This window comes from Salmo salar, chromosome ssa17 (assembly GCF_905237065.1).
Source record: "Salmo salar chromosome ssa17, Ssal_v3.1, whole genome shotgun sequence".
NCBI lineage: Eukaryota > Metazoa > Chordata > Actinopteri > Salmoniformes > Salmonidae > Salmo > Salmo salar.
The window spans coordinates 65,513,815-65,536,433 of record NC_059458.1 but is presented as its reverse complement, the minus strand read 5'-3'; the positions used below and the strand labels follow the sequence as shown (position 1 = coordinate 65,536,433).

The 22,619-nt window shown below is 41.1% G+C and overlaps 2 protein-coding genes across 2 annotated transcripts; both read left to right on the top strand.

Moving 5' to 3' along the window:
• Window positions 1–490: 490 nt before the first annotated feature.
• On the top strand, window positions 491–4,255 carry LOC106576397 (39S ribosomal protein L42, mitochondrial). The gene is made up of 5 exons (XM_014153539.2): window positions 491–644; window positions 869–926; window positions 1,028–1,112; window positions 1,400–1,563; window positions 3,755–4,255. Exons 1-5 carry the CDS (start codon window positions 563–565, stop codon window positions 3,798–3,800), a joined length of 435 nt encoding a protein of 144 aa, XP_014009014.1. The 5' UTR covers window positions 491–562; the 3' UTR covers window positions 3,801–4,255.
• Window positions 4,256–4,356: 101 nt separating this feature from the next.
• Window positions 4,357–7,941, top strand: LOC106576396 (ubiquitin-conjugating enzyme E2 N). Its single transcript, XM_014153538.2, has 4 exons — window positions 4,357–4,491; window positions 5,844–6,090; window positions 6,183–6,323; window positions 6,628–7,941. The coding sequence occupies exons 1-4, from the start codon at window positions 4,462–4,464 to the stop codon at window positions 6,672–6,674; spliced, it is 465 nt and encodes a 154-aa protein (XP_014009013.1). The 5' UTR covers window positions 4,357–4,461; the 3' UTR covers window positions 6,675–7,941.
• The last annotated feature ends 14,678 nt before the right edge of the window (window positions 7,942–22,619 follow it).

Sequence of the window (22,619 nt, the reverse complement as noted above, 5' to 3'; positions counted from 1 at the left end):
CTGCAGTGGGTGAAAAGAGCCGTTTGTTTTGCACCCAGTCAACAAGAGCATCACGGATCATCTGTTCTGGCAGAGGAGACAGGGTGAATGGGTTAAAAACCTCTGGCTGAAGTTTCACTGATACCTTTGCCTTCTCCTCCATTGGCAGTGGAACTGTGGAGTAGTGAGATGGTTCCAGTATGAGGTCACATCGGTAACCCTTTCGATGTTCAGTTGCCATTATATGGAGTTTAAGAGCAATGCTGCAACTTGAGTTTCATGTTAACGAATTAGCAAAATGTTAAAATCCCATTATTTCTCAGTTTACTCTATTCCAATTCTAAAAATATATTTCTACAAATGTGATAAATACTTTTCCCCAAATGCATTTGACAGTTAAACTGTCCCAGTTGTTTTATTTTTGGATTTTTACTTTGACTTTACTGAAGAAAAAGGATTTGTTCGTAAAGGTTTGTACGGCCGAACTAACATGTAGGGTTTACGTATTCACACGGAATTATTTCCGTGTAGTACATACACGGAAATATTTCCATGAAACACAAATGCAACATTTCTGTTGAGCATGGCTGCTACAGGTCATTTAAATAGGTTGAGTTGTTTCTTTACACGGTTTTCAACTGTTACTCAACTGAAACACTGCACAGGTGAGTACGGTCTATTGTAAAACTTGCAAGATTGAGGAACGCGTTTTGTGAACACAATCTCAAGTGCTGAAAGTATTTTATCAGCTAGCTATCAAGTTAATGTTAGCAAGCATTGTTGAGGCAGAGAACCCAGCTAGCTAGCAATCTTGTGACTGTAGCTTGGCTGTTATTAATCACATCATACTGTACCTTTTTATTTATGTAAACCAATATATCTACAATAGGCGTTGTGCCTGTCCTTCACAAGTCAACTATCCGTGGACCTTCCATTGATGATGATTGGTAAGTAGATAGCTTGCTACGTAACCATAGTTACAAAATTATGATTTACTGTAACTGTGTATTGCGATGACTTTGTTCATTTCTTGTCACCTTCATTGCAGTAAGGTGGAAATTGGTGTGACATCTGATGGGAAGACCATAGTGTGCTACCATCCCTCTGAGGATGTTCCTTATGAACATACCCAGGTAAGAAATTAGAACTTGGATTTGCTGATACTGACGTTAACAGAGCTGATGAGGAAAAGGAAACCACTTAAATGCTGTAAATACTGCATTTGCAAACACAATAAGCCCTGCAGGTTGATCTGTAAAATCATGTCTGTGGGAGGTCGAGATTTCCCTGCCAGCAATATGCCCCTTTTCTCGCCACGCCGGCTATTAAACGGCAAAATAAGCCCTGCGATTTAGGTTGAAAAACAGCATAAATGGTCCTTGATTGTTATGGGTTTTCTTATGTATTTGTGACACTGTAGCCCATTCTACGGCCAGACCCCCTGGCCAATCCGGCAGAGACACATGACCAGGTGCTGAAGGCCCACCTCGGCAGGGAGGTGCTGCAGAACAAACAGGCCCCCACCATCGAGGAGCTCAGCAAAATGTTTCACACCACCAAGCACCGCTGGTACCCAGTGGGACAGTAAGTACACCTTCTATGATTGAATCACTTTAGTGATAGTCAGTACTAACTGGGCACTGTCTAAATTATAAAGAGATGCTCAGAAGGGGGAAATTATGTTGTTGATTGCTCAAAGCAGGGCAATAGATGGAAGCCACACCCGTTCCATATTAAATATTGGTACTGAACTCACATGGCACTTCCTTAGTATTAAAGGCCCAGTGTAGTCAAAAATGTAATTTCCTGTGTTTTATATATTTCCATGCTGAGGTTGAAAGAATGCTGTGAAAATGATAATGCTCTTTTAGGTCGCCTGAAATTTCAGCCTGTTTTGGCTTGCTTGGTGACATCACCAGGTGGTAAATTAGTTAATAGACCAATATAAAAGAGTTCCAAACGTCTCTGCCAATAACGAGGCTTCGGTTTTCACCTCCCCACTCTCACAGTCCTAGCAAAATTCTTGCTTGAGAAATTGCTCTTGCTAAGAAGCTATTTTTGTTTGTTTAATCCCAGTAAGGTACTTAATTGTTACCCAGAAATTATTTGATATTGAGATAATGTTTGCATTGGGCCTTTTAAGTATCCAAAATGTACCTTATGTTGCTAATTTGTAAATTAATGTATTGAGTGAGAAACTTGCATGAAGGTGGGTACAATCCTCACTCAGTCCTTTTTAAAATCACCTATATAGTGCATTTGCAAGTATTCAGACCCCTTCCCTTTTTCCACATTTTGTTACGTTACAGCCTTATTCTAAAATTGAGAAAAAAAAATCAATTTTATCCATCTACACACAACACCCCATAATGACAAAGCGAAAACAGGTTTTTAGAAAATGTTTGCATTTTTATTAAAAAACAGAAACCTTATGTAAATAAGACCCTTTGCTATGAGACTAGAAATTGAGCTCAGGTGCATTCTGTTTCCATTGATCATCCTTGATGTTTCTACTGCTTGATTGGAGTCCACCTGTGGTAAATTAAGTAGACAGGTATGTTCCTTTCCAAATCATATCCAGTCTATATAAGGTCCCACAGTTGACAGTGCATGTCAGAGCAAAAACCAAGCCATGAGGTCGAAGGAATTGTCCGTAGATCTTCGAGACAGGATTCTGTCAAGGCACAGATCTGGGGAAGGGTACCTAAACATTTCTGCAGAATTGAAGGTCCCCAAGAACACAGTGGCCGCCATCATTCTTAAATGGAAGAAGTTTGGAACCACCAAGACTCTTCCTAGAGCTGGTCGCTCGGCCAAACTGAGCAATCGGGAGAGAAGGGCCTTAGTCAGGGAGGTGACCAAGAACCCAATGGTCACTCTGCCAGAGTTCCTCTGGAGAAAGGAGAACCTTTCAGAAGGACAACCATCTTGGCAGCACTCCACCAATCAGGGCTTTATGGTAGTGGCCAGACGGAAGCCACTCCTCAGTAAAAGGCACATGACAGTCCGCTTGGAGTTTGCCAAAAGGCGCCTAAAGGATTCTCAGGTCTGATGAAACCAAGATTGAACTCTTTGGCCTGAATCCCAAGCATCACGTCTGGAGGAAACCTGGCACCATGCCTACGGTGACGCATGGTGGTGGCAGGTTCATACTGTGTGGATGTTTTTCAGCGGCAGGGACTGGTAGAATAGTCAGGATTGAGGGAAGATGAACGGAGCAAAGTACAGAGAGATCCTTGATGAAAACCTGCTCCAGAGCACTCGGGACCTCAGACAGGGGCGAAGGTTAACCTTCCAACAGGACAACGACCTTAAGCACACAGCCAAGACCATGCAGGAGTGGCATCGGGACAAGTCTCTGAATGTCCTTGAGTGGCCAGCCAGAGCCCGGACTTGAACCCGACCGAACATCTCTGGAGAGACCTGAACATCGCTGTGCAGTGACACTCCCTTGAGAGGATCTGCAGAGAAGAATGGGAGAAACTCCCCAAATACAGGTGTGCCAAGCTTGTAGCGTCATATTTAAGATGACTCGAGGCTATAATCGCTGGCGACGGTGCTTCAACAAAGTACTGAGTAAAGGGTCTGAATACTTATGTAAATGTGATATTTCAGATTTTTTTATATTTCTAAAAACCTGTTTTTGCTTTGTCATTATGGGGTATTGTGTGTAGATCGAGAGAATACAGCTTAATCAATTATAGAATAAGGCTGTACTTACTTTCCGAATCCACTATATATTGAACATTTTAACTTTTGTTCCATTTTTTCTTAGGTACCATACACGACGCAGAAAGAGAGATCCCCCGAAAGACAGATAGTTAAGGAGTTTCTTACCTTCAGAATCATCGATACCTTACATAATTATTAGCTTGGCTCACCCCCCAAATCCCAAACAGTTTTTTGGTGTAATTATTTGTGCTGTAAAATAAAATGAACAAATCTGAAGTTGCGCACTTATGTTTTGAAGCAGATTACCAAAACTGTCAGTGAAATATATATTTTCCCTATTTGCTAAATACCTTGTATTTCATGAAATTCTGGGACATGGTTAGGGTATCTCCATGTTATTGTGGAGGAAGGAGAGAACTGCAATTGGGACCAGTGTAACGGGAGAAAGAAAAAGCTGCAACTGGGACTCAAACTTTGGCTCCTACGGTGCAGAACAATATTTCATTGATTGTGATAACTGTCCATTTTTACGATCATTTTTATTCAGTCCATGTCTTTCACGTTTTTGTGATTCAAAGAAAGTGCAATAAAGAGTACGTTCATATTTCTAGTATTTTCTTTTAGATTTCAAAAGCACCCACTACTGGAACATGAAGTTCGTTTAATTGAAATATGTAAACGCTGGTCGTTGACTAAAATACATTTCCCAGCATTCACAATCCCGTCAGAGGCCAACACCATTCACCGGAAGGCGTGTTTGTCGGCGACGAAGGAGTGAACATACAAAAATACTGTATACAGTAAAACAAGATGGCAGGACTACCCCGCAGGATTATAAAGGTAATTCCAAAAACCACATGCGATAAATGGATCACAAGCCGTAGTTCGGTCCCCTTTGAGTTGCGAAGAAAAATACGACTCGGCACGTGCATTGCCATGTATTTGCTAGCTAACTACTTCCGTTAGCTAGGTACTGTATGTCTCAGGCTCAGCCCCAAGTCAGAGGAATGTTTGGTCAAATGTATTATCCTTCCTGCTGAATATGGCCCAAGTCTGCTTAATTGCCTATTTGTGTTGAAATTAATCATTTTCTTAGTGAACATGTACTGAAGTAACCTTGCTATGGTCTCAAGTTAGCGATCTGAACAGTGACACTCGACTGGCACTGCTAGCTAACGTTAGCAACGTACATACAGCTAGCAGATTTAGCTAGCTAGATATTGGTAGAACTTGCTGTACTACAGGACTCCAGAGTATGTATTATAAACTCACATTTACTTGCTTGGTTTACTGTGTATGAAAGTGCTTTGGGTAGCAAAGCTAACTTGGCTGTAGTATAGAAACCGGTGGTAGTGCAGGTATTTCTCTCAAACTGTGTCTAGGCCCAATGAGCAGGATCAGGAGATCTTGTTGGTCTTGCAGGAGTTCTGTGTCAGAAATGAATGAAGCGACATGGGACAATAGTTTGTCATACATATACTAGGTGGCTGCAAAAACAAATGTTTGACAGAAACATTCAATTATCAGCCGACTCAACTAGCCTAACTTACTGACTTGCCTAGTTGTTGAATAAAAAAACAGACGACAAACATGTACAGTGGGTGTTATAGTTTACATGGGGCTATCAGAGTTCTATTTGAAAGTTATTGTTAATAAATGTATTTCCATCAGAATGACAGTCATACCATGAAGATGTTACATGTTGGTAGGCATGTTACATGTGCTAGGCTTCAGAATAATTCACAAAAAACAGACTTTGCAGCTAGTTCACATCCAGGCATGTAATTTATATATTTTTTATTTCACCTTTAACTGCAATAGAATGTATCCTATGAGCTCTTAGCTGAGGATCTAAAACACTGGGTGAGTGACAATTGTGTGCTCTTGAAAGAGACAAGACAGAGTGGTTGTTCTTTGCCCCCAAAAAGTTCAGAAACATAATGTCAAACCTGACCTTGAATGTATGGATGGCTGTCCTTGCACCTAAACATAGTTGTCCAAAACCTTGGTAACTATTGACCCTGACCTGACATCTGGTTGTTGGTGCTTATCTGTCTCGCTACATGTGTGTCGCATTCTGCTTGAGATAATTTAAACTGGGTTCACTTAAAACATGAACATGACATGTTTCTGTTTGCATGTGTTTGTCTATCTACCTGCATGTCTCGATCTGTATCTCTGTCCGTGTTCAGGAGACTCAACGTTTGCTGGCCGAACCCGTTCCTGGAATAAAGGCAGAGCCTGATGAGGCGAATGCACGCTACTTCCATGTGGTGATTTCAGGGCCCCAGGACTCCCCTTTCGAAGGAGGCACATTTAAACTTGAACTCTTTCTGCCAGAAGAATATCCCATGGCAGCTCCCAAAGTGCGATTCATGACCAAAATCTACCATCCCAATGTGGACAAGCTGGGTCGGATATGCCTAGACATCTTGAAAGGTGAGTTATCCAGATTCAGTTATCATTAGTCACAGTCACGACCTGACTCAAAGTATGACCCCTTCCTCCACCGTTTTCTTTTTCTCTCACAGATAAGTGGTCCCCAGCTTTGCAGATCCGCACAGTGCTCCTATCAATCCAAGCATTATTAAGCGCTCCTAACCCTGATGACCCACTTGCAAACGATGTTGCAGAGCAGTGGAAATCAAACGAAGCCCAAGCCATTGAGACAGGTGAGACAGCGCGCACACATGTCATGTTAAGTGAACCCAGTTTAAATTCTCACCCCTTGGCATTTTAAATTATTTTGCATCCTCTGATCAAGAGTACCTATCTCTGAATGTGAACAAAGCCTGGTTTTAAACAGAGGCAGTGAGTGTGAGAAGGAACCAATTTCCTTCTGCTCTTGTAGTGCTCTTCACTTCAGCCTCCTAAAGTGCCACTGCAGGTCAAATCAATTCAGAGATAGCAAGACATTCCTTCAAGAAGAATGCTAATACCTGTAGTTAATGAACCCCCTCTCTGTGTACCTTGCAGCTCGGACATGGACCAGGCTTTACGCGGGAAACAGCATTGAGGTATAGAAGAAAACAGACGGGCACTGGATGTTAACACAACCTAAGATGATCTCCTTTATTTGCATTTAAAGGACAGTCTTAGACAAAAAACAAGATAAAAGCAAGCAACAAAAAAAAACGTTAAAGAATATATTTAAAAGAAAACGAGACTACTGCAGCCCTCTGGTGATTTTATGACACACGGCAATGTGTTTTGTCTTTGTCCTGGCTCACTGCTCGAATGCATGGACAGAGGCTGATGCTTTCTGTTTCTCTGCGGGGGGGTGGGGGGTGAACGACAAGTCTCGGCACACCACCGAGGGGTTACAAACATAGGAAATCGCCCTGGACCCACAGTCATACAATGGGTCAGTTTATTCAAAGGTCAATAAACTGAGGGAGTTTGTGAGACAGCCACACCCACCCATTTGAAAAATGTCCACTTGAGGTTATGCCGCCTAGCCTCTTGTTGAATTTAGTGTAACCTTTGTTTCCCTCAGACAGTTGAAGTTGTGGGTTCGGAAGCCCTGTGTTTGCAAGTCCTTGGCAGAATTAGGGAGGTGAGGGTGTCGGTTACGACGCCCTTCTGGGGAGAAAGGCATCTTTTCATGTCGATTTATTATTATTACTTTTTCAAATGTCTCTTTTTTCCCCCTCCTATGATACTTCATTAAAAGCATGTACTTAACCAAGCTCAGAACATGACTGTTCTAACAATTTTGATCCGTATTGATATTGAGAAGTATCATGTACACCCAATTCTGACATGAAACAACGAGGCACGAAATACTATCATCGTCACTTCATTGCTGAGATCCTCACAGGCTTGTGTTGCTTCTGTACTGCTTTTCTGTAAATGTTATGTGGTAGTAAAAATATTTTTGTTATGCCATTTTGTTTGATCTCTTTCTTGCTGGCACTGTACCTACATATTATGGTAGGTGGTGTTTCATTGCTTTTCCCATACTCTGTCCTCACCCTTGTCTTTTCTGCAATTCTCTACTGCAAGTGTATCCAGCGTTTAGTTCAACCAACATCCTGAAAGAGGGGAGAAAGTCAGAGAATGTTCTAATTTATTTATCTTTTTCTAAGGGATTTGGAATTAAATATCAATGATTCGTCATCCAAGCGTCTGGCCTTTAGATTGAGAATGGCTTCCATGTCTCTGGTTAGTCCACTCTTCATGTGAAAAAGGCAAAGAGAATCGTGTATTACCGGTGTCTGAAATTATATGGGGGGAAAAACCAATGCATTTGCATACGTGGCTCCTGTAAATAAAATACGTTGAGTAAGACTCCTGTGAATGTGTCTGTGTGCTGTTGTGTATCTGGGGAGGGGACACGACACACTTGTTTTGTTTATTGACAAACTTGCTCCGTCTGAGTAGATGGGTACCTGTATTTCAGGGCCATGTTTGTCTTTAGGGGCCAGTATGTCACAATGGTTTTATTGTCCTGTCTTTGTTTATATGGCAACAGTGAGCCACTCAGTGGAGGTCGTTCCATGAAAATCGTGGCTTTTTGACCAGCAATTTAAAAGATGTATTTTTTTTTTACCAAAACTTAGACAGATAATAGTTAACACCCTTAACATTGTAAATCATAATAAATGGCAGCTTAATCCATTTTAATTGGTTACATTTCCCCAAAAATTCCTCCTTCCCTTTTTGTCACTGGTGTTACATTATATTTTAATGACAATTCAGGCTTTCCATGTAAGTTGACTATTTCATTTGCATATATAATCAAAGACAAAAGGTTAATGATAATATTAAGAAAATGTTTTGATTAGTAATTTACTTTAAACAAGATATATATTTTTTTACAATTAACACCAGTGACAAATTTGCAGGCAAGATGGCATAGCTGTCAGCCACAGTAGCTCAAACCACACTTCTTAAATTGTAAATAAATCACGTAATTCTTAAGTGTCTATTGACGCACCTGTGCATCAAGCTCATTGTCTGAAACTCGAATTGCATGGAGGAAAATCTAGAGAAAATGTTGTTGCACAGTTTCCAGAAACAGTCACTTTCAACTAGAGATTGTGGCAAATCAAGGTGAGACTAATTCTGCTCCTAGATTATGCATGTATAAACTACACATTGGCCAAAGTGGGAGGTAAAAAAAAAACGTGCTAGTTGCCAAAGTTCTGGAGCATGTCTAAGGTTTAGCATGAAATTACCAAATTAATCTTAAAATTGCTAAAATGAGAGAGAGTGCAGACCCACCATGTTCTTTTCAAAACAGCCCCGCCTCCAATGAACCTTTGACCCAGGAAGAAGATGTTGAAATGTTTTCAAATTGGTCATCTATAATGGGGTAACACAAGTGACATGAAATTGAGGGACAGCTATTCCTTATAAATTATACTATTTAGTTGATATTTTAGTTGAAGTATTCCACTAAATACTTTTATATTATAACATTTTAAAGTGCGAGAGAAATATATATTTTTACTCAAACTATGTCACTAAACCATGACTCATTCATGACCCTAAGAAGTAGGACAAGCCAATTTCATGGTATTGAGCATGTTGTGCTATATACAGAGCCCTTGACTTTTTCCACATTTTGTTACGTTACAGCCTTATTCTAAAATATATGAAATAGTTTGTTTCCCCTCATAAATCTACATTGATGAGTAGAAAAATGTATTTAATCCATTTTAGAATAAGGCTGTAACGTAACAAAATGTGGAAAAAGTCAAGGGGTCTTAATACTTTCAGAACACACTGTATATACTGTCTATTAACACAAAACACTTCATTTAAAACAAACATTTTGTGTCATTATCTGACACTAAAGTGTTTTCCCTGGTGCTTAAGGCGGGAAAGGAAAGCCACCATTTTCATAGAATGACCCATGTGCCAATCCTCGGAATGTAAATGCAGGAAATGATTCCTTATATTATGGTCTTGTCTTCGTTTATATGGCAACAGTGAGTCACTCAGTGTATGAACTAATCCTCAGAATATAAATGCAGGATATTATTCCTTGTATTATCTTTTAGACACTAAACATTAACTAACCTTAGATAAATAAAGATTTGTCAGTGAAATTAGTCCATCACTTTATTATAATTTTTTATTTGTACATTTTAGTCAGTTAGCAGACACTCTTAACCACACCGACTTACAGTTAGTGCATTCATCTTAAGATGGCTAGATGGGACAACCACATCCCAGTCATAGTAAGTACATTTTTCCTCAAAGTAAGTCGTGGGGGGGTATTAGATTATCCATTGTTACAGGGCGTTGTTACAAGGTAGGCTATCTGTGGTCACAGGGTGACATACTGCTGACAGCTCAGAAACTCTGACAGGCATTGATTTATTGACCTGACAGGTGAACCTTACTCATCACCAGGTGCTTACCGCACAGGGTAGGACACTGTCTGGCCACTCACAGTAGACAGTATGTTGTGGATGTCGCGTCATCAATGTGTCACGGAAATATCAAATCAAATTAATTTATATAGCCTTTCTTACATCAGCTGATATCTCAAAGTGCTGTACAGAAACCCAGCCTAAACCCAGCAAGCAATGCAGGTGTAGAAGCACGGTGGCTAGGAAAAACTCCCTAGAAAGGCCAAAACCTAGGAAGAAACCTAGAGAGGAACCAGGCTATGAGGGGTGGCCAGTCCTCTTCTGGCTGTGCCGGGTGGAGATTATAACAGAACATGGCCAAGATGTTCAAATGTTCATAAATGACCAGCATGGTCAAATAATAATAATCACAGTGGTTGTCGAGGGTGCAACATGTCAGCACCTCAGGGGTAAATGTCATGTGGCTTTTCATAGCCGATCATTGAGAGTATCTCTACCACTCCTGCTGTCTCTAGAGAGTTGAAAACAGCAGGTCTGGGACAGGTAGCACGTCCGGTGAACAGGTCAGGGTTCCATAGCCGCAGGCAGAACAGTTGAAACTGGAGCAGCAGCACGGCCAGGTGGACTGGGGACAGCAAGGAGTCATCATGCCAGGTAGTCCTGAAGCATGGTCCTAGGGCTCAGGTCCCCCGAGAGAGAGAAAGAAAGAAAGAGAGAATTAGAGAGAGCATACTTAAATTCACACAGGACACTGGAGAAATACTCCAGATATAACAGACTGACCCTAGCCCCCCGACACATAAACTACTGCAGCATAAATACTGGAGGCTGAGACAGGAGGGGTCAGGAGACACTGTGACCCCATCCGATGATACCCCCGGACAGGGCCAAACAGGCAGGATATAACCCCACCCACTTTGCCAAAGCACAGCCCCCACACCACTAGAGGGATATCTTCAACCACCAACTTAACATCCTGAGACAAGGCCGAGTATAGCCCACAAAGATCTCCAGCACGGCACAACCCGGGGGGGGGGGCAACCCAGACAGGAAGACCACGTCAGTGACTCAACCCACTCAAGTGACGTACCCCTTCTAGGGACGGCATGGAAGAGCACCAGTAAGCCAGTGACTCGGCCCCTGTAATAGGGTTAGAGGCAGAGAATCCCAGTGGAGAGAGGGGAACCGGCTAGGCAGAGACAGCAAGGGCGGTTCGTTGCTCCAGTGCCTTTCCGTTCACCTTCACACTCCTGGGCCAGACTACACTCAATCATAGGAACTACTGAAGAGATGAGTCTTCAATAAAGACTTAAAAGTTGAGACCGAGTCTGCGTCTCTCACATGGGTAGGCAGACCATTCCATAAAAATTGAGCTCTATAGGAGAAAGCCCTGCCTCCAGCTGTTTGCTTAGAAATTCTAGGGACAATTAGGAGGCCTGCGTCTTGTGACCGTAGTGTACGTGTAGGTATGTACGGCAGGACCAAATCGGAAAGATAGGTAGGAGCAAGCCCATGTAATGCTTTGTAGGTTAGCAGTAAAACCTTGAAATCAGCCCTTGCCTTAACAGGAAGCCAGTGTAGGGAGGCTAGCACTGGAGTAATATGATCACATTTTTTGGTTCTAGTCAGGATTCTAGCATCCGTATTTAGCACTAACTGAAGTTTATTTAGTGCTTTATCCGGGTAGCCGGAAAGTAGAGCATTGCAGTAGTCTAACCTAGAAGTAACAAAAGCATGGATTCATTTTTCTGATCTTTGCAATGTTACGCAGATGAAAAAAACTATCTTGATATGTTCGTCAAAAGAGAGATCAGGGTCCAGAGTAACCCAGAGGTCTTTCACAGTTTTATTTGAGACGACTGTACAACCATCAAGATTAATTGTCAGATTCAACAGAAGATCTCTTTGTTTCTTGGGACCTAGAACAAGCATCTCTGTTTTGTCCGAGTTTAAAAGTAGAACGTTTTCAGCCATCCACTTCCTTATGTCTGAAACACAGGCTTACAGCAAGGGCAATTTTGGGGTTTCACCATGTTTCATTGAAATGTACAGCTGTGTGTATTCCGCATAGCAGTGAAAGTTAACATTATGTTTTCGAATGACATCCCCAAGAGGTAAAATATATAGTGAAAACAATAGTGGTCCTAAAACGCAACCTTGAGGAACACCGAAATTTACAATTGATTTGTCAGAGGACGAACCATTCACAGAGACAAACTGATATCTGTCCGACAGATAAGATCTAAACCAGGCCAGAACTTGTCCGTGTAGACCAATTTTGGTTTCCAATCTCTCCAAAAGAATGTGGTGATCGATGGTATCAAAAGCAGCACTAAGGTCTAGAAGCACGAGGACAGATGCAGAGCCTCGGTCTGACGCCATTAAAAGGTAATTTACCACCTTCACAAGTGCAGTCTCAGTGCTATGATGGGGTCTAAAACCAGACTGAAGCATTTCGTATACATTGTTTGTCTTCAGGAAGGCAGTGAGTTGCTGCGAAACAGCTTTTTCTAAACATTTTGAGAGGAATGGGAGATTCGATATAGGCCGATAGTTTTTTATATTTTCTGGGTCAAGGTTTGGCTTTTTCAAGAGAGGCTTTATTACTGCCACTTTTAGTGAGTTTGGTACACATCCGGTGGATAGAGAGCCGTTTATTATGTTCAACATAGGAGGACCAAGCACAGGAAGTAGCTCTTTCAGTAGTTTATTTGGAATAGGGTCCAGTATGCCGCTTGAAGGTTTAGAGGCCATGATTATTTTCATCATTGTGTCAAGAGATATAGTACTAAAACACTTGATCTCCCTTGATCCTAGGTCCTGGCAGAGTTGTGCAGACTCAGGACAACTGAGCTTTGGAGGAATACGCATGTTTAAAGAGGAGTCCATAATTTGCTTTCTAATGATCATGATCTTTTCCTCAAAGAAGTTCATGAATTTATTACTGCTGAAGTGAAAGCCATCCTCTCTTGGGGAATGCTGCTTTTTAGTTAGCTTTGTGACAGTATCAAAAGGAAATTTCAGATTGTTCTTATTTTCCTCAATTAGGTTGGAAAATAGGATGATCGAGCAGCAGTGAGGGCTCTTCGATACTGCACGGTACTGTCTTTCCAAGCTAGTCGGAAGACTTCCAGTTTGGTGTGGCGCCATTTCGGTTCCAATTTACTGGAAGCTTGCTTCAGAGCTCGGGTATTTTCTGTGTACCAGGGAGCTAGTTTCGTATGACAAATGTTTTTAGTTTTTAGGGGTGCAACTGCATCTAGGGTATTGCGCAAGGTTAAATTGAGTTCCTCAGTTAGGTGGTTAACTGATTTTTGTCCTCTGACGTCCTTGGGTAGGCAGTGGGAGTCTGGAAGGGCATCAAGGAATCTTTGGGTTGTCTGAGAATTTATAGCACGACTTTTGATGCTCCTTGGTTGGGGTCTGAGCAGATTATTTGTTGCGATTGCAAACGTAATAAAATGGTGGTCCGATAGTCCAGGATTGTGAGGAAAAATATTAAGATCCACAACATTTATTCCATGGGACAAAACTAGGTCCAGAGTATGACTGTGGCAGTGAGTAGGTCCGGAGACATGTTGGACAAAACCCACTGAGTCGATGATGGCTCCGAAAGCCTTTTGGAGTGGGTCTGTGGACTTTTACATGTGAATATTAAGGTCACCAAAAATTTGAATATTATCTGCTATGACTATAAGGTCTGATAGGAATTCAGGGAACTCAGTGAGGAATGCTGTATATGGCCCAGGAGGCCTGTAAACAGTAGCTATAAAAAGTGATTGAGTAGGCTGCATAGATTTCATGACTAGAAGCTCAAAAGACGAAAACGTCGGGTTTTTTTTGTAAATTGAAATTTGCTATCGTAAATGTTAGCAACACCTCCGCCTTTGCGGGATGCGCGTGGGATATGGTCACTAGTGTAACCAGGAGGTTAGGCCTCATTTAACACAGTAAATTCATCAGGTTTAAGCCATGTTTCAGTCAGGCCAATCACATCAAGATTATGATCAGTGATTAGTTAATTGACAATAACTTCCTTGGAAGTGAGGGATCTAATATTAAGTAGCCCTATTTTGAGATGTGAGGTATCACGATCTCTTTCAATAATGGCAGGAATGGAGGAGGTCTTTATTCTAGTTAGATTGCTAAGGCGAACACCGCCATGTTTAGTTTTGCCCAACCTAGGTCGAGGCACAGACACGGTCTCAATAGGGATAGCTGAGCTGACTACACTGACTGTGCTAGTGGCAGACTCCACTAAGCTGGCAGGCTGGCTAACAGCCTGCTGCCTGGCCTGCACCCTATTTCATTGTGGAGCTAAGGGAGTTAGAGCCCTATCTATGTTCGTAGATAAGATGTGAGCACCCCTCCAGCTAGGATGGAGTCCGTCACTCCTCAACAGGCCAGGCTTGGTCCTGTTTGTGGGTGAGTCCCAGAAAGAGGGCCAATTATCTACAAATTCTATCTTTTAGGAGGGGCAGAAAACAGTTTTCAACCAGCGATTGAGTTGTGAGACTCTGCTGTAGAGCTCATCACTCCCACTAACTGGGAGGGGGCCAGAGACAATTACTCGATGCCGACACATCTTTCTAGCTGATTTACATGCTGAAGCTATGTTGCGCTTGGTGACCTCTGACTGTTTCATCCTATCGTTGGTGTCGACGTGGATAACAATATCTCTGTACTCTCTACACTCGCCAGTTTTAGTTTTAGCCAGCACCATCTTCAGATTAGCCTTAACGTCGGTAGCCCTGCCCCCCATAACACTTTCTGCTTGATCACTAGTAGAAATGCATTATTTGTGGTGTGATGCTCTAGTCTTAGTGGTTGCATGGTAATAACTGTTTTTGATCTGACGTCATTATGAAGTATTTGTTTGTTGTGATGGGATTCCTCTCCTTCTGCAGTCAGTATGAGAGTGAATTGTGTCTATGAATGTCTGCACTGCCTGGAGATCCACTCTCCACATGACAGGGAGGGGTGGGTGGAGGGATCTCTTCCTGTGAATATTTCATCTGCAGTGGGAAAACAGACTGCTGTGCCAGGCTTCTCCTTCGCTGACCTTTACATATAACCAGCCACCGAGGTGCAGACTGCAGGGAAAGGGGTGGTAGTGCATGGCCTCCAAGATTGCTGTATGGAATAATGGTGCAAGATGTCTTATTTTGGTGTTGATGTGACAAGATAGGAGGATGACATGGGTGTGAACAGCGATTCACTGCATTATATTATCAGAATGTACAGCAGACACAAACAAAGGTACAGAAGAAGCACACACACAATTGTGTTCAATGCCAATGATTCATATCTTCTGTTCATGTAGATATTGTATGTTTTGAAATTAGGTTGTGAAATACTGAGTGTGTTATCAGGAAGAAAACAAGCCACAGCTCAGTGGTAAAACCACTGGTGAAATAAACCACAGCTCAGTTGTAAAACGAGTGAAATAAAATAATGAAAATGGTAATTAAAACAATAGAAATAGCACTATATACATCATAACAACTATGGCAGTGATGAATTACCTGTCCTGTTACATTCAAATAGAATTGATGACTTTTTTCGTGTAGACGTACTGATTACAGGGGTTGGGCATTTAGGGTCAAAGTGTTATGACATCTATTAGAATACGATATTACTCAGTAGGCGAGCTTTGTGAGTGATTAGATAATAGCTATATGACACTATTTGAATATGTTGTAGATCAGTGCTTAAGGAACACCCAAACCCAGTCCACAAGTCTGAGGACAGAGATTAGGTAGCTAGTATGGGTGACATCGCCCAACAATGTCAACAGAGGAGGAATAATCTGCTTTAAAAGTGGAGAGAAATGAGTATGACTCTTAGCTAATTGCTAGCAACACACAAACAATGCTAGGATTTGTTGGGTGCAAGACAGATTTACAAACTGCAGTGAATTCCTGTTTTCCGACTGCCCATTTCAACACAGTTAGTGCTATCCGGTATCCTTGGGCCGTCCCCGTCCTAAACCATAACCCCTAACCTTAATCATAACCCTTGCCAAACCCTAATCCTAACCTTTACCCTTACCGTAACAATTTTAAATGTCAATTTCAATAGGTTAGGGATATCCCAAGGATTCCAAATAGCAAGGACCCCTTTTACACTTCCAAATCCAGAACTGAGTCCACATCTCATTTCCCAGCAGGCTGATGTTGATTTATGAATGGGGCATTACATAAGTAGCAAGGTACTCTGAACACTAGAGGGATGGCTACAATTCATGTCACGGAGCCTCTTATATTGTCATCTCTTCATCTTGCGAGTTCTGTGGCCGTCCCCTTGAGAGCATTCCGTACCGAGGTCAAATTGAGTCACAATGGTGGAAAATATTACTCTTAGATGGATGATGCTGTCCTTCAGGTGTATCATCTCTGTTCACTCAGGCTTTTAGCCACAGTGTACTGTGCTCTAATATAACCTGCTCAAGATTCCACTGTCCGTTTAAACCCCCTCTGCAGTCACATTTGATGTGTCATTCGGCTTAGTGTTTTTCATGGTACAATTTGTCATAGATTGAAAATCATTTCTGTTTAGTTGAATTTTTTTAAAGCTATAAAGCCAGGTTAAAGCCATTGTGTCAGCACGGGGGGAGAAGTGCTGCCACTGACCAGATCTAGGCTTCCACTACAGAGGCTCGTGAGACAAGGTAAATTCAAAACAAAATAGCTTTATTGCCTATGAAGTTTACAACCTAAAGAATCAATAATGAATAAAACATAAATGTTCAGCAACACAAACGTGCGAACAGAGCTACCTGCTCTCAGTCCTCTCCTCTAAACCAATTTTTCCCGACTCGTCCTTTAGTACCCTCAACAGCTCACATTTTTTGTGAGCACACATGATCAACTTGTCAATTAATCATCAAGCCCTCAATTAGTTGAATCAGGTGAGTTTGTCTGTGGCTACAACATAAATCTGTGCTGTTGGGGGTACTGGAGGACTGGAGTTGGTATACACTGCTCGAAATGAAGGAGGCAGCCACTGATAATGGGTTGTGTCCCAATAACATCTCCTTTCTCTCAAAGTGTGGACTTATTCACTTCCTTTCATGGATTTGAAAGGAAATTACTGTTGAATGTAAACTCCTCTAGCCCATGCCTACACCATGCCGCTTTTAAACTTGTGGAGAACAGTGAATGAGTGCACACTTGAGGAGGAAGGAGAGATTATGGGGACACAACCCATGGTGTGGTGGCTGATTGAGCTGTGAGCCACACCCTTAAAACACCCTAGAGTCGATGTCCGAGCCCCCGCATAAATCTAATTAGCGTAATAAAAAAAATCCCATAAAATGTGTTAGTTTAAGAGAGATCTGTTTTTTTGCATTGGATGAGTCTCTATCCGCCGATTTCGCACTTCCGCATCTGCGGTAAAAGGTGACAAAGCTAAAGCGGTGTTTGTCAGACCATGAGACATCCCGAAAATCGTTCTTCTCACAACATCTTCTGTAGAGTCCAAACGGCTTGGCCTACAAAATATTATGATCTCACGAACACGTACTGTACATTTCGGTTGTTTTGCTATAGGACACCCACAGGCCTCTCAAGACTTGTCTGAAGGTCCCCGGTACCAGTTGAAAATATTGAAGTATATATGGAGAATGTTTAGCGCCAAAAATACGGGGTATCTTTCAGATATAGGACAGACAGTTCAGAACAAACTTCCTTAGATTTTTTGGGGGGACTATCTGTTGTTCCATATAGTGAATCTGTTATTCAATGCGTTTGTATGGGCTAATAGCAGTAAGGCCAAAATATTAGTTTCATCAAATATTGTTTTATACTTCAAGGAGTCTTAATTTAGCTATTTGATTTGGAATTTTATCTTTGGTATGACCTTCTTTAAAAAAATCCATATAGTTTAGTAGACTACCCCAGCATGAGCGTTCCAGGCTGACTACATGTCTAAAGTTACCCGTTACGTTTCTACCCCTCAAGGCACCACACCATAAAGGTTGCTTTTTCAGTTCAAGTCTACTTCAGAAGTCCTAAGTATAATAAAAAACATTAATCCAATGCCCATTCAAAGAATGAAGTGAACTGCCTTTGTCTACCTGGAGGAGGTCAGACTGTTCTCCACAATATCCTCTGTCCATGCTCTGTATTTTGATTCAGAGAACTTTCCCACAATCTAGCAATTACACTGTCGCTCCCTGGCCTTGTTTATGTCTCAGCACACTGTTCTTCCCATGATTACAGCATGTCCATGTTTGTTCCAGCTCAAGGAGACAGTGCTATCATTGTGAGTGCAACACAACAGAGGACTAGGTTGTTTTCCTCAGGGGGAGGTAAAACAGGCCTATAAGTAACTGTAGTTGGTAATATAATACCATTACACACACACACACACACACACACATACACACACACACACACACACACACACACACACACACACACACACACACACACACACACACACACACACACACACACACACACACACACACACACACACACAACCCTATAATAGCGTAGCTTATAATGTCAGGTGGTCCGTGTCTAAGTGATGTTTTCCCTATCCTAATGAAAGACCATGAGAAAGACCTGGCCGTGATAAACACCCATTGTTAGTCTTATGTCTTGAAGAGCAGGTTATTGTGATGATATAATGATTGTGAAAGCTGTGTTTACTTATGGCCTCATTCCCTGTCACAATAGTTTCTCTGTTTCCTTTAACTTGTGACATTCCCTAATCCTATCATTTTGTTTGTTTGCTTGTTTGACCCTTCAATTTATAGAGTTAGGGTCAGAGGGCAATGTACTATTGACCTGAGGGTCAGGGAAGAAAAAAAATGGATATAAAATTAAGCCAACAGCCATTTGTTTGGTTGGGTATAGAATATCTTCCAGGTTTCCTGGTGATCAGTTATGACAATTGCTGTGAGTACATGTGTACAAATGTTTCATGTAATGCTTATAAAGGCTTTATAACAGCCTTATATGGTAACCTAGAATGACACTGCATGATTTTGCTCTTTGTGGTTATATTTTTGGGTCACTGATCATTCATTGGTAAATACTGATATGGAGGCAGAGGATTCTGTTTCACACAGATAGAGGGGAGTTCTATATTCAATAGTGACAACAGCAACATTAGATCCATCATGGCCGTCGAAGCAGACGGTCAGAGTTCACTTAATCATCCGTTATTTGTCCCTCAATGAGGACACACTGTCAGAGTATGACATCAAGAAAAACTGGCATCAGGTGGATGGATATCTATTTTTGCTCAGAAATAGCCTCGCTATTGTTATTTTACTACAGCGCTTTAATTATTGTTACTTTATTTTCTTATTCTTATTTTTTTGTAGGTATCTTTTTTAAATTGCGTTGTTTGTTAAGTTCTTGTAAGTAAGCATTTCTCTGTAAGGTCTCTACACCTGTTGTATTCAGCGCTTGTGACAAATAAAATTGGATTTGATTTGATTTCTCTAGAGAGAAAAAAACAATGGTCTCAACATTAAAACATGTAGGAATGTTTTAAAGAACAGATATAACAATGAAATTTTGATTACTGTTATTATTCTTCGTAGTAATAGTGGTAGTAATTCACATTACACACACTTCAAATATCTAGATGTACACATGATATATAGTTTCAATTTCAAGTTTTAAGTTTTTATTAGTCATATGTAGAGGATACATATGGTATACACTGTCCAATAAAGTGCTTACTTGCAGTTTCTTTCTCAACAATCAACAACAATAATAAATAATAGAAGATAAGAGTAGGAACATAAAGTAAATGACTCAGTAGAATAGAATAGACATTTTAGCATAAATATATTACAGCACGGCACAATTTATAGTCCAAAATTTACACATTTATCAGAGAAGGGAGCATTGGGGAACAAGTGTTTAAATTTAGCAGTATTAGCAATAGTAAATACGAGTCTGGTTGCAGCACTTGTGTGTGTGTGTGTGTGTGTGTGTGTGTGTGTGTGTGTGTGTGTGTGTGTGTGTGTGTGTGTGTGTGTGTGTGTGTGTGTGTGTGTGTGTGTGTGCGTGCATGCGTGCGTGCGTTAGAGAGAGTGTAGATGTGTGATATAGGACAAATTATGCTTAAAGGACCATTAGCTTTCGCTAACCCCATACAGGCAGTAGTAGTGACCTATACATTACACCCCGTGCTGCTCAACAAGCCATATATAAATATCCTAATGTGACATTTTAGGGAAAGGTTTATGGGTCGTGGTGGGGGCTGTGCTATTGCCACTCAAGAGCCTGCTGCTCTTAGAATTAACTGGCAATGGGCCATGCCCTCATGATTCTGGGAGATTCAAAGACCAAAGCACCTCCCCTTTAATACTGTCTAAAAGGGACTTACAGTAAGTGACTTGATCATCTCAGATTCTAATTGGCACCACGGGCAATCCGAGCCGGCTGTGCTGAGAGAGTGGATCATTAGCAAATGAGGAAAGTGACAGAATAGATGAAGAACAGTCGGATTAGCCTAGCTGTGTGTGTTCTGTGTGTGTTTTGAGATTGCCTTGGCGATGGCAGAGAACAGATGTGTTAGACTGCGGCACTATCATTAGAGTGGTGACAGGAATGGGCAGAGGTTCAAATCTGGTACCTTCATACACATCTTTCTGTCATCCTTAAAGCATGTGAAATCAAATCCCCCTTCTCCCTCTCACTTGGACTGCAGCTAATATTATGGGTTGTTGATATCCATTCTACTTTGGGCAAGATGATGCTGTAGATAACTTATTTTGGGTTAGATGACGATATTTACTTTTTATCTAGGTCTATTGACTTTGAGACCCTGTCTATTCTAAGATAATGACAGAGATATACAGTACTTTGTGTAAGAGAAGGGGGTAGAGAGAAGTTATTATTTTGGTAAAAGTGATTTTAGAGACCAATTCAAGTTATGGAAAGATGGTAGAGATCCATTGAGACAGGGAAGATAACATGGAGGCATATGTTATTTTGGTGTTCCACAACACAGTCTGACATCTTTGCAATTCCGCTCATATGAGATTTTTACACATCAAAGGCTACCCCATTGCTTTTCGTCACTCCTACACAACGCTCGTCGCTCAGTGCAGGCAGAATCATTGCTCAATCTGACATAAGACCCTAATAAGATTTTGATTAGTCATTTCAAACTGTAACGATCAATTATGTTAAGAAAAAGCTCTCTTTAAGTTCAATCCATCCTCTCTTAAAAACAATCACATCATGATACACTGGTTGTCAATTCCAAAACTCTGATACTCTGTGAGTGACAATCTCTTTGATGAAGAGTGTGAGGAATGATGCTTGTCCTGCTGGCATCCAGTTAGAAAAGTAAATCAAGTTAACAGCTCTTTTGATTCAGTCGTTGAATTCCAATTTTGACGAGAACACAGGTTTGACAGATGACTACACTGGCCTTACTGGTATTTCAAAAACCTTTAGAGGTGAAGGGTTAACAATTATATGCTTTTCTCGCTTGTGGTGCAGAGAGTTACAGCACCAAAACACAGGTGTAATGAATGAACTCAGAGGTGTGTATATATATCATATATGTGTATGTTTGTGTGAATCTCACTTTGTCTTGACAAAGGTCTCTGACCGAAACATTGATAATAGATTCTGCAGAGGAAAAACGGTGTGTTCAGGAGACTTTGTATTTCAAAACCAACTAAAGGATCCCTGTACCAGTAATGACAAATATAATCTTCAGGTTCCGGTAGAGATGTTGTTGAATGTATAGTCTGTACCATTTCTCTACTGCTATGCAACACTAGTTTCAGAAAGTAACAAAACAAACGTGCATTTACAGTTGCTAAAACATCTCAATAATAACTATTTTCTACTTTTACAACACCTTCAGCAAATGCTTGTCGCATGCGTCGTAAACAACAGCTGTAGACTAACAGTGAAATGCAGTGACTAAGATAGAGGAACTCCTATACAACATCTTTGTATGTGTATACACTTAAAACATAACAGTTATATCACTTGCTTCATCTATGGAACCCCAAAAAGTTTCTATATAGAACCTTTTTCTATGAGGGTAAGGTAGGTGTGACCTGTCGTAAAAGCTATACATTAACACACAAAACTAGACCTCTTCAAGTAGGCCCACCTTCCTTTATAGGCTATAAACAGAACAAACCTAGACTAGGTCTATATCCCCAACTTGCTTTCAGTCAATAGCATGAATAGTCGTCACAGGGTAGCTAAGGTAGGCTATAAAAGTGCTTTATTTGTGAAATTATTTGTCTGATGTGAATACAGAAAAAGTGGAAGGTCAGAAACCCTCTTTTCCACCACCCCCAATCCCAAGACAGTGGTTTACAGTTGAGGCTATTTTAAGGAGTCTTTTAAAGACCTTGGCTACTGACATTTCAGAGCAATACGTCACATTACATCTTATATTAAGAAAATACTCTGATGAAGTTATAGGCTTAAGGGTTAAAAATTGTAACCTTACTATTTTTCTAGATTACCTATCCATATGGGTGGGCCTATGGAACAAACATATGGAACAAACAGGATAGGCTACTTTTCAAGAAAGCATAAAATCAGATGGAGTGAGCACTGCATAGGTGTTCAATCACAGCTAGATTTGTCCTGCATTTGTATCCTATCCTCCAACAGTTATCAGACGTATGGTGACGTGCGT